This window comes from Pongo abelii, chromosome 12 (genome assembly GCF_028885655.2).
Source record: "Pongo abelii isolate AG06213 chromosome 12, NHGRI_mPonAbe1-v2.0_pri, whole genome shotgun sequence".
NCBI lineage: Eukaryota > Metazoa > Chordata > Mammalia > Primates > Hominidae > Pongo > Pongo abelii.
Window position 1 is genome coordinate 100,621,998 of NC_071997.2, and position 16,227 is coordinate 100,638,224.

Here is a 16,227-nt window from a genome sequence, read left to right on the forward strand (position 1 = left end):
GGGGGAATAGTTTGGAGGGTCAGGGAAGGTTGTAACATTTCAACTGGTATCTGAATAAGTACAAATTAACCAGGAGAAGATAGTGTTCCTGAGAAAGGAAACTCCATGAAGAGGAATCCCATGACAGGAAAAAGCATAACAATATTTGAAGAACTGTCTAAAAAAGAGGGAGTCTCAGCAAACAGACTTCAAAAACTATGGGTCCAACACCAAGGCTATCTCTATCATAGTGACGGAGGCTACTTTAGTCCAATGCCATAACAACTATGGTCAACATGTCAAGTTTGCCTTTAACTCACTGCTCATTATACAACCTTACAAATAAGTTTCCCATACATGTCTATAAGCACAGGGAGAGAACATGTTGTTCATAGCAGCTAGACAATTCTGATCTCATGTCTGTTCCGAAGACATAGATCTGCTCTTGGTGTACTGAAAAAATCAAGTTTCTCTCTCTGCAAAACTGTAGACAGTAAAATTATCCTTTGAGCCTCTCATGGAAAGAGGCTATCTGGGTATCATGTGATGATGACCTCTGGATTCACCTCTGGATTTTTTTTTTTTTTTTGAGACAGAGTCTCACTCAGTTGCCCAGCCTGGAGTGCAGTGGTGCCATCTCGGCTCACTGCAACCTCTGCCTCCTGGGTTCGAGCAATTCTCGTGTCTCAGCCTCCCGAATAGCTGGGATTATAGGCGCACACCACCAAGTCTGGCTAATTTTTGTATTTTTAGTCGAGACGGGGTTTTGCAATGTTGGCCAGGCTGGTTTTGAACTCCTGACCTCAGGTGATCTGCCAGCCTCAGCCTCCCAAAGTGCTGGGATTACAGGCATGAGCCACCCGCCTGGCCTCACCTCTGGATTTCAGTGCAACAAATGCCAACACTTCAAACTTTTACAGGTAACATGTTCTTTCATCAGAGATTCACATTTCAGTTTAAGTATGTTGCCAAAACACTTTCAACCATAAAAGTTTGTTTTGTTTTTGAGACGTGGTCTTGCTCTGACGCCCAGGTTGGAATGCATTGGCATGATCGTGGCTCAATGCAACCTCAACCTCCTCAACTCAAGTGATTCTCCCACCTCAGCCTCCTGATTCGCTGGGACCAGGTATTTGCTGGCATGTCCAGCTAAATTTTTTATTTTTTGTAGAGATGGGGGTCTCACTATGTTGCCCAGGATGGTATCGAACTCCTGGCCTCAAGCAATCCTCCTGCCTCAGTCTCCCAAAGTACTGGGATTACAGGAGTTAGACACCATGCCCCCCCCTTGTTTTGTTTCTTTGAGGCAGGGTCTCACACTGTCACTCAGGCTGGAGTGCAGTGGCATGATCACAGTTCACTGCAGCCTCAACCTCTCAGGCTCAAGAGATCCTCTCGCCTCAGCTTCCCAAGTAGCTGGGACTACAGGTGCCTGCCACCACACCTGGCTAAATTTTTTATTTTTGGTAGAGATGGAGCTTCACCATGTTGCCTAGGCTGGTCTCCAACTTCTGGGCTCAGGTGATCTTCCTGCCTCGGCCTCCCAAAATGCTAGGATTACAGGCATGGGCCACTGTGCCTGGCCAATCGTAAAGGTTTTGATAAAGGCAAGCAGAGACTAAGGTATCATCGGGAGGGGGAGGGGGCAACCAAGAGAAAGGGAGAGATGGAGAAAGACAAAGCAGTGTGAGGTTTGACAGAAACTACTTCAGTTTTGCAATGCACCAGTTATATCTGCACACTAGTTCTGCACACCAGACAAATTACTCTCTTTAAGCACTGTAGTTATGCTTGCCCTACCCCAAAACTAGACTGAACACTTCTTTGAATAATACTATAGGGTCAGCGGAGGGTGAATGGAAAAAGAAAACTAAATTATAAACAATCAAAAGAAAGCAGGGAAAATCTACTGGCCAAGTGTGGTGGCTCACACTTGTAATTCCAGCACTTTGAGAGTCCGAGGTAGGAGGATTGCTTAAGCCCAGGAATTTGAAAGTAGCCTGGCAACATAGCAAGACCGTGTCTCTACTACAAAAAAAATAAATAAATAAAACAGGGAAAATCTTGTGTCATATTTTAGATCAGAATCAGAAGGCCAGAAATACTCAGTTTATGCCATCAGATCTGTGTTCCTATCTGGTGGCTCCTTGAGATAAAATCCACTTTACTTGAAGCTTAAGTGGAAAGTGATAGTATTTGTTAATGGGTTGAACTGTGTTCTCCAAAAACGTGTTGAAGTCCTATCCCTAGTACCTATGAATGTGACCTTATTTGGACATAGAATTGTTGCTGATGACAAACTTAAATTGAGATCATTAGGGTGGGTCCTAATCCACAGGGGAAATTTGGACATGGTGACAGATACAGGGAGAATGCCACATGAAGATAAAGACAGAGATAGGAGGGATGCATCTACAAGCCAAGGAATACAAAAGATTGCCAGCAAGCCACCAGAAGCTAGGAGAGAGGCACACAACATACATTTTCCCTCACAGCCCTCAGGAGGAAGCAACCCTGCCAACATTTTGACTGATCTTGGACTTCTACCTTCCACAACTGTGAGACAATAAATTGCTGATGTTTAAGCCAGCCAATTTACGGTATTTTATTACATGGCCCAGTAAACTAATACAGTATTTGACAACACAAATGTACATAACTTTCTACTCTGAAGACTGATATTCATCATATGTAAATAAGATACAATAATAAACTCCTAGAAAAATATTTTCATGAAGTATTATTACCATTTAGTTAACACAGTAACATTTAGACAATAACTTAAAATACAACAATATTGGAAACAGAGCACTCACGTATTTTGAAGTTAAACTTGCAGCACTTATATTAAAGAAGGTTGCATTTGATTCTGCAGCTACTGCTTTAGCCTTTAAAAATCACAAGAGCAAATATTAAATTAGTTCAATATATTACATTTAAAAGATAACCATATTTACCGATTTAAGTACTAGAAAAGATTCTCTAAAAATGTAAGCTATGAGGCCGGGTGTGGTGGCTCATGCCTGTAATCCCAGCACTTTGGGAGGCCGAGGCAGGCGCATCACTCGAGGCCAAGAGTTTGAGACCAGCCTGGCCAACACGGTGAAACCCCGTCTCTAATAAAAATACAAAAATTAGTCAGGCGTGGTGGCGCATGCCTGTAATCCCAGCTACTCGGGAAGCTGACGTGGCAGAATTGCTTGAACCCAGGAGGAAGAGATGGTAGTGAGCCGAGATCACATCACTGCACTCCAGCTTGGGTGATAGAGTAAGACTCTGTCTAAAAAAAAAAAATTAATAAAAAATAAAAATAAAAATGTAAGGTATAATACAATCCCCAATACATGGCAATCAATGTGTTCCTTTCTCAGTAATAAGGACAGGTTATAGGAAGAGCTGTGCTTCTTTCTACTCTCCTCCTGAGAGAGAATGAGTAGAGAGAGATTTGAAAAAAAAGAGAGACAGTGTTATTCTCCTCTCTTCTTAGATATACAAAGATAACTGCTTTGAGAAAGACAAACATCTAAGGAAAAGTTACTCTTTCCCTCTTTGTTTTTTCCATCCAGGAGGACTATGCAGAGGAAAGAGGTATCCAGAGCCTGATAAAAACTTCTGGCAAAAGAATACTTAAAAAAAAAAAAAAGCTATAACATACTGATTACTTAAATAAAGTTATTATGATAGTAGAAGCAAAAATCAGGGGTTAGAAAGATACTCAATATAGTAAGGTAAGCTCTTCCAAGGTAAAAATTTAATTTACAAAAAATAATGACAATCATACTGTCAAATTTAAACAACCAAAAACACACTACTGAAGATAACGTACATGGTTTTCCATCTACTTCTACATTGAAAAGTAGCTGAAAAACTTAAAAGTGTATCAGCCAGGTGCAGTGGCTCATGCCTGTAATCCCATCACTTTAGGAGGCCCAGGTAGGAGGAATGCTTGAGGTCAGGAGTTCGAGACCAGCCTGGCCAACATGGCGAAATCCTGTCTCTGCCAAAAATAAAAAACTTAGACAGGTGTGGTGGCGTGTGCCTGTAATGCCAGCTACTTGGGAGGCTGAGGCATGAAAATCACTTGAACCCAGGAGGCGGAGGTTGCGGTGAGCCAAGATCACTCAAAAAAAATAAAACAAACAAAAAAACCAAAAGTGTATAATAGCAAAAAGCAAGTCATAAATAATAGACTCAGGGACAAGATAAAGTTTCTTTTTTTCATATTATCCCAAATATCTCAACAGAAAACTCAAATTTGAAGAGAACCCTTACCAGCATTGTCTTCCCATTCCCAGGTGGACCAAAGAGTAACAGTCCTCTGGCAGGAGCTCTAAGCCCTGTGAACAACTAAAAAATATATACTTTAGTTTGCAACTATGATTCTAGAGACATTTTAAGTATTCTTTGTCATCTAAAAAGCATCCTTTTTTCAGTAGCATCTTCCCAAACAGAGCTGCCCATAGCTTTAAAGGAAACACATAATCATAAATTAGTGTAATAATTAAAAACAGCTGGATGTGGTGGCTCACACCTGTAATCCCAGACTTTAGGGGGCCAAGACAGGAGGATTACGTGAGCCCAACAGTTCAAGACCAGCTTTGGCAACATAGGGAAACTCTGCTTCTACAAAAAATTAAAAAAAAAAAAAAAAATTAGCTGGGTGTGCTGGATCGCCTGAGCTCCCAGCTATTCAGGAGGCTGAGGCAGGAGGATCACTTGAGCTTGGGAGGCCAAAGGTGCAGTAAGCTTTGATTGTGCCACTGTACTCCAGCCTGGCTGACAAAGTGAGACCCTGTCTCAAAAAAAAAAAAACAAAATGAAATAAAACCAACTCCTCAGTGGTAAAAATGAAAGCAGACTGCTTAAACAAAACATATTGAACACAGGTATGTTTCTCTACTTAGAAATCCCACCAAAATAATACTAAATGAATAAAAAATATATGAATCTTCCAAACAAAAATAGAAAAGGAGATTAACACAATGAATTCCACAAAATGGAGAACTGATAAAGTGTGGTAAATCATTTAGCAGAGCTTAAAACCTAAATGCCTACTTGTGAAGGGATACCTAGATACAAGAAGCACGCTGACGTGAACAAAAATCCCGGGAAGGTTCAGGAATTGGATGTATCAGGCACCACAGAAAGCAGTAGTAAGGTAGGCAGTCAAAAACAGAGGAACTGGCCGGGCACGGTGGCTCACGGTGGCTCACGCCTGTAATCCCAGCACTTTGGGAGGCTGAGGCAGGCGGATCATGAGGTCAGGAGATCAAGACCATCCTGGCTAACACGATGAAACCCCGTCTCTACTAAAAATACAAAAAAATTAGCTGGGCATGGTCGCAAGTGCCTGTCGTCCCAGCTACTCAGGAGGCTGAGGCAGGAAAATGGCGTGAACCCGGGAGGGGGAGCTTGTATTGAGCCAAGATTGTGCTACTGCACTCCAGCCCGGGCGACAGAGCGAGACTCCATCTCAAAAAAAATAAATAAAAATAAATAAATAAATAAATAAACAAACACAGGAACCGATTGAAAGTTGGTATGAGGAACTCCCCACCAAAGGCAGTCAAGCAGGTACCAACTACCACCAAAGCAGGAGGCAGGAGTTTCATACTCTAAAGAAATAAGTCAGAGTCTCCAGACTCAAGGACACTAGGCTGGCAGGAGTCAAGGGTAGAGCTCCAGACTGAAAACATCTCACCTACATTTTAATAATAGTGAAGGTGTATGTACTTTTAAGTTGAATCATATGAAATGGCTAATATCCAACTTAAAAAAAAAACTTCTGCTGGGCGCAGTGGCTCACGCCTATAATCCCAGCACTTTGGGAGGCTGAGGTGGGCAGATCCCCTGAGATCAGGAGTTCAAGACCAGCCTGACCAACATGGAGAAACGCCGTCTCTACTAAAACTGCAAAATTAGCTGGGCATGGTGGCACATGCCTGTAATCCCAGCTACTCGGGAGGCTGAGGCATGAGAATCACTTCAACCTGGGAGGCGGAGGTTTCAGTGAGCCGAGATTGTGCCATTGTACTCCAGCCTGGGCAACAAGAGTGAAACTCCATCTCAAAAAATTAAAAAATTTTTAAAAAATAAAAATAAAAATAAACTTTTTTTTTTTAGTGATTTTAGGTTTATAGAAAATTGAGCAGAAAGTACAGAGCTCCCATATAACCTCTTATTCCTTTCCAATTTCCTACTCTGAATATCTTATATTAGTGTAGTACACTTGTTAGAACTAATGAAAAAATATTCATATATTATTATTAACTGAAGTCCATATTTTACATTAGGGTTCAGTCTTATGTTTTACATTCTGTGGGTTTTGACAAAGCTATAATGACATGTATCCACCATTGGATTATCATAAAGAACAGTTTCACTGCCTTAAAAATCCACTATGTTCCACCTATTCATCTCTCCCTGCCTCCCCTGACAACCACTGATCTATTTACTGTTTCCATAGTTTTGCCTTTTCCAAAACATCATATAGTCAGAATCCTATAGTGTAGCCTCTTCAGACTGGCTTCTTTCATTTAGCAATATGCATTTATGGTTCCTCCACATATTTTTGTGGCTTGATAGATCATTTCTTTTTATTGCTGAATAATACTCCATTACATGATATACCAAAGTCTGTTTATCCATTCACCTACTTATGGATGCCTTGGCTGCTTCCAAGTTTTGGCAACTATGAATAATGCTGCTAGAAATATTCATGTGCAGTTTTTTGATTGGATGTACATTTTAAACTTATTTGGGTAAATACTAAGGAGTAAAACTGCTGGACCATATGGTAAGAGTTTTGTAAGAAACTGTCAAACTGTCTTTAGTTCTGTAAAAAACTGTCCAGCTATCTTCCAAAATGGTTCTACCATTTTAGATTTCCATCAGCAATGAATTAAAGTTTCTGCTGCTCCACATCCCTGCCAGAATTAGGTGTTGTCAGTGTTTTAGATTTCAGCCATTCTAATAGGGGTGGTAGGCTATCTTGTTGTTGTTTTAATGCGCAATTTCCCTAATGACATGATGTTGAGCATATATTCGTATGCTTGTTGTCATCTATCTATCTTCCTTGGTGAGGTGTCTGTTCAGATATTTCAGATATTTTGCCCATTTATTAACTGGGTTGTATATTTTCTTATTGTTGAGTTTTAAAAGTTCTTTGTATATTTTGGATACTGGTCCTTCATCAGTAATGGATTTTGTAAAGTCTCCCACTCTGCTGCATGTCTTTTCATTCTCCTAACAGAGCAGAAGTTTATAACTTAAACAAAGTTCAACATACTGATTTTTTTTTTCAAGGATCTTGTTTTGGTATTGTACCTCAGAAGTCACTGCCAAACCAAAAATTTTTCTCATGTTATCCTAGATTTTCTCCTATGTTATCCTCTAGAAGTTTCAGTTCGCATGTTACATTTAGGTCTATGATCCATTTAAGTTTATTTTTGTGAAAGTTGTCAGGTCTGTGTCTAAATTAACTTTTTTGCATGTGGATGTCCAGTTGTCCTATACCATTTGTTGAAAAGGCTATCTTTTCTCCACTGAATTGTATTTGTCCCTTTGCCAAAGATCAGTTGACTTTATCTGTGTGGGTTGATTTCTAGGCTGTCTGTCCGGTTCTACTGATTTGTCTATTCTTTTGCCAATGACATGCTGTCTTGATTAATGCAGCTTTACAGTAAGTCTTGAAATTGGGTAATTTCAGTCCTCTGACTTTTTTCTTCTTCAATACTGTGTTGGCTGTTCTAGGTCTTTTGCCTTTTCATATCAACTTCAGTTTGCCACTATCCACAAAATAACTGGCTGGGTTTTGATTGGGACTGCACTGAATCGATATATGAACTTGGGAAGAACTGACATCTCGATAATATTTAGTCTCCCTGTCCATTTACATGGAATATCTCTCAGTTTACTTAGATCTTTGATTTCTTTCATGAGTGCTATAATTCTTCTCATATAGATCTTCTACAACAAACTTTGTTAGAACTACACGTATTTCATTTTATTAGTGTTAATATGAAAGGTATTGTGGTTTTTTTTTTTTTTTTTTTGAGACGGAGTCTTGCTCTGTCCCCCAGGCTGGAGTGCAATGGTGCGATCTTGGCTCACTGCAACCTCTGCCTCCTGGGTTCAAGCGATTCTCCTGCCTCAGCCTCCTGAATAGCTGAGATTACAGGCACCCGCCACCATGCCCAGCTAATTTTTGTATTTTTAGTAAAGAGGGGGTTTCACCATATTGGTCAGGCTGGTCTTGAACCCCTGACATCAGGTGATCCGCCCGCCTCGGCCTCCCAAAGTGCTGGGATTACAGGTGTGAGCCACTGCGCCCGGCAGTATTGTGTTTTAATTTCAAATTCCAGTTGTTCACTGCTGGTATATAAAAAAGCAATTGACTTTGTATATTAACTTTGTATTCTACACCTTGTCATAATCACTTATTAGTTCTAGGAGCTCTTTTTGTTGGTTCTTTGGGATTTTCTACATATGCAATCATGTTATCTGCAAACAAAGATATTCATCTATTTTTTTTTTTTAATACAGATGGGGTCTCACTACATTGTCCAGGCTGGTGTCGAACTCCTGGACTCAAGCAATCTTCCTGCCTTGGCCTCTGAAACTGCTGGGATTATAGGTGTAAGCCACCATGCCTATCCCTCAACTGTTTTTGACCTATAAAACCAGTAACTTCAGCCCAGGTGCGGTGGCTCATACCTGTAATCCCAGCACTTTGGGAGGCCAAGGCAGGTGGATCACCTGAGGTCAGGAGTTCAAGACCAGACTGGTCAACATGGCAAAACCCCTTCTCTACTAAAAATACAAAAATTAGCCAGGCGTGGTGGTGCATGTCTATAATCCCAGCTACTTGGGAGGCTGAGGCATGAGAATTGCTTGAACCTGGGAGGCAGAGGTCGCAGTGAGCCAAGATCATGCCAAGGCACTCCAGCCTGGGCAACAGAGTGAGACTCTGTCTCAAAACAAAACAAAAAACAAAACAAAACCTAGTAATTTCACATGGCTCAACCTAACAGAAAACAAAGTCCTCTCTTCCCACCCATTTTCTGGAACACCAATAGTCAAGCTTGTATTCTCCAGACAAGAGACTAGAAAATTCTTTTCCAGAGAAGCCAAATAACCCCAGAAAAAAAAGATTCACAGCTATAGCCATTTGGAGAAACCCAAATAAACAGGAGGCTTGCTGCTTGATCATCCTGTGATTAATTGGCTCTCACTATCAACAATTTACTTACTTACAGCATAGAGTCCTAATCGACTTTTTTATTGTTCCACAAAATATAAGTGGACAACCAGAATAACCAGACATTTGAGAGAAGCTTCCAATATGAAAAAGTTTAAGGCAAAAAGAAAAGAGGAGGAATCTGGAAGAAACAGATAATAAAGTAAACAAAAGAAAACTTGACAAAAGCTCTCAGAGACATAAAAGAAGACACTGCATCTATGAAATAAGAATAGGGCCGGGCACAGTGGCTCATGCCTGTAATCCCGGCACTCTGGGAGGCCAAAGCAGGTAGATCACCTGAGGTCAGGAGTTTGAAATCAGCCTGGCCAACATGGTGAAACTCCGTCTCTACTAAAAATACAAAAATTAGCCGGGCATGGTGGTGGTGGGCACCTGTAATCCCAGCTGCTTGGGAGGCTGAGGCAGGAGAATCACTCGAACCCAGGAGGCAAAGGGTGCAGTGAGCTGAGATCGCACCACTGCACTCCAGCCTGGGTGACAGAGCAAGACTCTGTCTTAAAAAAAAAAAAAAGTGAGAAAGATGAAACAACAAAAATTTTTTTTAATTAAAGAATTATAGAACCTTTCTCAGAATTGAAGGATGAATATCTAGAAAGGTACAAGAGGGGCTGGGCGCAGTGGCTCATGCCTCTAATCCCAGCACTTTGGGAGGCTGAGAAGGGCGGATCACCTGAGGTCAGGAGTTCAAGATCAGCCTGAAACCCTGTCTCTACTAAAAATACAAAAATTAGCTGGGTGTGGTGGCAGATGCCTGTAATCCCAGCTACTCGAGAGGCTGAGGCAGGAGAATCGCTTGAACCCGAGAGGTGGAGGTTGCAGTGAGCTGAGGTTGCACCACTGCACTCTAGCCTGGGCGAGAAGAGTGAGACTCCTTCCCCCACTGCCCCCTCCGCCAAAAAAAAAGAAAGAAAGAAATGTACAAGAGGGAAGAAGAAAAGAAAAAGAAAATGCATCAAGCACATCATTATAAAATATCAGAAGAGAAGAATAAAGAGAAGATCCAAAAAGCTTTGGGAAATAGAAATAAGAAGTCCAATGCTATCCTGATTCCTGATCTCCTGTCTCTAATTACAAAGTAGCACTGGAAGCTAGAAGACAATAGATAATGCCTTCAAAATACTCATGGAAAATAGTTCCCAATTGAAATCTTGACATCCAGTCAAACTATTAATAAGAGAAAACAGCAGAATAAAGATATTTTCAAAACTACAGCATCTCAAAATATTCCCTCACACAAACCTTTTCTCAGTTACTGAAAGATATAGCCATCAAAATGAGAAAATAAATCATGAAAGTGGAAAATATGGAATTTAAAAGACAGGAGATACATAATAAAAAAGAGGAAAAAAGGAAAAGGAAATTATGATGGTAGTAAAGACAGATTAGAGAACAACCACTTTGACACAGGCATGGAAAGCATTTGGTCTTGAATGAAAAGAAGAAGGTGGTTCCAGGAAAGGGTATTCTGGAAAAAAAAAAAAAAAAAAAAAAAGACCTGAGTTAACAGGTTTTTAGATTGGTTTCGCCATGTGGAAATTAGACTGAAATGGAACAGAAGAATTATCAATCGATAAGATGAAAATGAAGCAAATGAAAAAATAACACAATTATTTAGGGGGAAAAAAGGCTGTACAAGGAAAAAATAGTACGCTACTTGGCTTGGTAATGAATAATATTTAAAAGCACTAAATATTCACTGTACTCCAGCCTGGGTGAGAAAAAGTGGGAGGACAGGAGTAGAAGGTGTGTGGTATTATGGAGCTAAGGGTTCATTTACTATGTTATGCAAGTTAACAGATTCGAAAAGGAAACAAAAATTAAGAAATGGCTCTATAAGACTATTTAAAGAGGTAAGTTCTAATATTTTTGAAAGAAGAAAGGCTTATGTTTAAGCTTATATGAAAGATAACATCATATTTAGAAATTCATGGAAATTTCTGTAATCTCAGCTACTTGGGAGGCTGAGACAGGAGGATCGCTTAAGCCTAAGGCCACGCTGGAGAACACAGCGAGACTCTCTCAATCAAAAAAAAAAAAAGAAAGGAAGAAATTCATGGAAATTTTAGTAGATAGAGAAGAGCTTTTTAAAACTGGAGAACAATCACATTCTTTTATAAATCTCAAAGAATCACATTTAAGCAGCAGGAGAACAAAATAAGAAATACAAAAGCTCAAAATGATAGACAAGCTGCACAGGATACGGAAGAGATCTATGAAATAAGGACAGAAGAATATACGCTTTCTTTGTAAAATATTTGAGAAAAATATTTAGACAGATCACTGTGATACACTTTTAAAATGTAGTCTTACTTTTGGGTGAGAGGGCATGTTCTATTTTCTGCTATATAGTTTGAGTTTTTTTTCAAAGATTAATATTTGCAACTTTCAAAAATAATGTTTAATGTTAAAATACAATTAAAAACATGGTCCTATGGGATTGAAGGAAGATGGAGAAGTTTTTCAATATCTCTTTCCAGGGCTATGGCTTCATGAATAAGCAAGATTTAAAGCACTTATTTTAAGTAATTCTGAGAACAATCTATCTCAAGTGAGTATCTTTAGTATTATCGCCTTAAAACCAGTTTTAGATGACTAATTATGATTCTGTGTTTCTACAATGAAATAAAAATTCCAGTATACTCAAGAATGCCTGCCACTCACCTTCTTGATATAATCTAACAATGTCTCTATTGTGGTCTATGCAAGCTTCCTACTATGGGGAATTAGGAATAAAGCTGATTTTTTTACACAATGGAGGCGTGTTATGGGATAAGTCTTACCCATTCATAGGCTTAACATGATTCATTTTGTGAGTCTATTGTGAAAAGCTGAGCTAGGACAATAATATTCCCTTTCTTGGAAATCTGAACTACAAGGAAAAAAAGTTCCATTTGGCAGGTGCGGTGATGTATAGACAAGTTTGTACCAGGATATAAACCTTGAGACCTGGCTCTACCACAGATCTTGCTCTTTCTTAGGTCTCAATTTGCTAAGTTTACTAAGGTTTCTGCCCCTCCTGAGGTCAGGTTATTCAACTTTATTTGAAATAACTTGCAACTGGCATTATTACATTATTATAGCTTCTTAATTGCACATTATGTCACTACCATGAAAATATGCCTAAATTCAAATTCACATGTTACTTATTATTTTAGATATGTTCTCTATAGGCCTGGGTAAAGCAAAAGCTGAATGACTTTTCTTGTCTAGCCTAAATATTTCCTTGGTATTACCTTCACAATTTTAGATATATTTTTCTACCGTAAAAAGCATGTCCCTTAATAAATAAATATAAGAATTAGGTGGCAGCTATAGCACTAACCAGGCAGCTCTAATCTTAGAAAGGTATTTCCTAGGTCTACCACTTAACTAAAATCTTGAGCAAGTCATTTTAGCTCTTAGGACTAGTTTCTTTATCAATGAATCGATCAAAAGACTGCTAAGATCCTTTTCAGGTCTATAATTATGTAAATCCTCTTTAAGCAAGCTTTTTTTTCAATATTTAGTCTACAGCATTTACTAACCTTATATAACTCCAGCAAAATGTTAGCTCAATACGTAAGCTACGTTTCCCAAAGTGTGACCTGAGGTGGTACACGACATAAATCCAGTTCACATAATGACAAATGCTTTCTATTTTAATAATTATCTAATTATTTTACTGGGTATTAGCGAAAACCTAACTAGCATATCAGACCAGTGATTTTATGTACTTAGAATGAGTAATAAGTAAAATAGACTTGAAAAATATTCAGTAAGTTCTAGTACAGTTGGTACTCACTTACAAGTGATAAACACCATAAAGGCAGTATGTGAATGACTCAGACTATGGAAAAATTGAGACAGCCATAAAACCTTTGCACATTTATTTAATAATGCACCCACCACAATGTGCCACACAACTTATTTCCACTAGATGTTGTAGGTAGGTCCATAAGATTTTAATGTTAATAGTGAAATAACTGTGACCCAGAAGTGAGTCTTCAGATTTATTTTTTGCAATATTATTGGAACAGCACTAAATATACCATCTGTGAATTGGAAAAATTCAAAACGGTGCTAAGTGTGGAAAGCCAAATATTTATTATCAACTGCAAGATTGCCTATCTTCCTTAATGAGTCATAAAATATGGGATGGAAGATTAGGTTTCTACCCATCATTTAATGGCTCTATCTACTTTGATGACTTAATATCCTTAAAAGTAATTCTTTAAAAAATTGTTCTTCAGGCCAGGCACAGTGGCCTCTGCCTGTAATCCCAGCACTTTGGGAAGCCAAGGTGGGCAGATCATCTGAGGCCAGGAGTCTGAGACCAGCCTGGCCAACATGGTAAAACCCTGTCTCTACTAAAAACACAAAAATTAGCCAGGTGTGGTGGTGCATGCCTATAGTCCCAGCTACTCGGGAGGATGAGGCATGAGAATCACTTGAACCCCAAAGGCAGAGGTTGCAGTGAGCCAAGATCAAGCCACTGCACTCCAGCCTGGGTAATAGGAGCAAAACTCCATCTCAAAAAAAAAAAAAAAAAAAAAAAAAATTATTCTCCAGTACAATTTCTCTCTTTTTAAAAATAATTAAAAAAAAACTTTCCCATAAAGTACTTATTATTAGTGTGTCATGTTGGTATTTAGCCTTCGATGGAGTTTACCACACTCTTTTGAGCTCCATTTCCAAGCAATCCAATTCTGGGAAAACTCATTGTGTCAGGGGCCACTACCTGCCTGATTTCCTTCTCTTAATTTTATTTATTTATTTATTTTTATTTATCTTTTTACATTTTTATTTATTTTTTTGAGACAGAGTCTCGCTCTGTCCAGGCTGGAGTGCAGTGGCGTGATCTCGGCTCACTGCAACCTCCGCCTCCTGGGTTCAAGCGATTCTCCTGCCTCAGCCTCCTGAATAGCTGGGGTTACACACCACCAAGCCCAGCTAATTTTTGTAATTTTAGTAAAGACAGGGTTTCACCATATTGGCCAGGATGGTCTCAATCTCTTGACCTCGTGATCTACCTGCCTCAGCCTCCCAAAGTGCTGGGATTACAGGCGTGAACCACTGCACCCGGCCTATTTTGTTTTTGAGAGGACATCTCGCTCTGTCGCCCAGGCTGGAGTGCAGTGGTGCTGTCTTGGCTCACTGCAACCTCTGCCTCCTGGTTCAAGCAATTCTCCTGCCACAGCCTCCCCAGTAGTTGGGATTACAAGTGTGCGCCACCACACTAGGCTAATTTTTGTACTTTCTCTTAATTTTAAATCTCTCTCACCTTGGTATCAAAATTTGGCCAGATGTAGTGGCTCACACTTGTAATCCTAACACTTTGGGAGGCCGAAATGGGTGGATAACTTGACATCAGGCATGAAAGACCAGCCTGGCCAATACCGAAAAACCCCATCTCTACTAAAATTACAAAAATTAGCTGGGCGTAGTGGCACATGCCTGTAATCCCAGCTACTTGGGAGGCTGAGGCAGGAGAATCACTTGAATTCCGGGAGGCAGAGGTTGCAGTGAGCCAAGATCATGCCACTGCACTCCAGCCTGGGCGACACAATGAGTGAGACTCCGTCTCCAAAACAAAACAAAGTTATATCATACTACCCACTTTTCCTAAAAATATAAAAGGATTGGAAATTAGGAACTCATATCCATTTTCCTATTCTATAATAACTTCTCAACATCAATTGTTAATGTTTTATCTTTTTTAAAACATTAAATCTACTGTTACCTTATATGAATTAATTATTCTAGTACAGCTCAAATATTTCTTTACTACTACTACTATGGATTCAGTAACAGATGGTATTATAGAAAAATGATAATATAAAGTTCTTACCTCAGGCCTCAGAGAAGGAAGAATAACAATTTCTTGCAATGCTTGCTTTGCCAAGTCTTGACCAGCTATATCATCAAATTTAACAGCTGTTCCACTAAGAAACAAGACCTCAGTTAGTTCTACAATACAAACAGGGCCCAGTTATTACAAGATGAAGCCTAAGCCCTATGACATATAGTTATTTTTATGTTAACTGTTAAACTATAGTTAAATCAGTAAAGCAATGGTTTTCTACATTTATAATTGAAAACTATCATAAAAATTAAGTATGTAAACCAGACAAGGTATTTATTATCTGTTTCACTCCTGACACGTTTTATAAGTAAAATTAAAACATAAAAACTATAAAATAAAACATTTAGATGGCAAAACTTACTTGTCCACAATTTCATTCATTATAAGGTTAGCAAGGTTGCTGTCCACATTCCTAAAATTCTTCAAGTCTTTTTTCTTACGAGTAGCAGTTGTAGGGGTAGAAGGTTTATTTGTCCTGTTTGTTTTCGGAGTACCCTTAAAGGATACAAAATTTTAATATGAAAATACAAACTAACATTTACACTTTTCATAAATAAGTTAACCTTAAAGTTCACAGAATTCAAGCTTTAAAAATAGGAAAAAGGGTATAAAAATCCAGAAATTGTATATTTATTTACCTGAAGGTAAAACTGTATTCACTAGAGAACTATATTTGGCATTAAGTCAGTTATAGAGGATTTTATCCAGAGATTTAGTTTTTACAAAATAAAAACAAATTTTAACCTTTGTTAGAATCATGACAAAACTCTAGGTATGTTACTGCTATAAAACATTTACACAGATTGAAATAATTTTAAAAATAAATTTAAAATGAAATATACAGCATTATATAAAACAGACTGGGTAAGCAAAACTTGGTATTAAATGTCTAATGAGGTCCAAAAAAAGTTTTATAGCACGTTGCCCTGTGGATTTAAAAAAAAATTAACTTTGGGCACGATGGCTCATGCCTGTAATCCCAGTACTTTGGGAGGCTGAGGCAGGCGGATCACCTGAGGTCGGGAGTTCGAGACCAGCCTGACCAACATGGAGAAACCCTGTCTCTACTAAAAATACAAAATTAGCTGGACGTGGTGGTGCATGCCTGTAATCCCAGCTACTTGGGAAGCTGAGGCAGGAGAAT

The 16,227-nt window shown here is 39.0% G+C and overlaps 1 protein-coding gene across 4 annotated transcripts in view; it reads right to left on the reverse strand.

Moving 5' to 3' along the window:
* SPAST (spastin) overlaps positions 1–16,227 on the reverse strand; it is a 91,349-nt gene that overhangs the window by 26,368 nt on the left and 48,754 nt on the right. For all 4 annotated transcript variants that reach the window (XM_054548247.2, XM_024242176.3, XM_024242177.3 and 1 more), the window contains 4 exons: positions 15,445–15,578; positions 15,069–15,162; positions 4,252–4,326; positions 2,796–2,867 (listed from right to left, as the gene is read on the reverse strand). In XM_054548247.2, the coding sequence (XP_054404222.1) occupies positions 2,796–2,867; positions 4,252–4,326; positions 15,069–15,162; positions 15,445–15,578 (375 nt within the window). The remainder of the gene's footprint in view (positions 1–2,795; positions 2,868–4,251; positions 4,327–15,068; positions 15,163–15,444; positions 15,579–16,227) is intronic.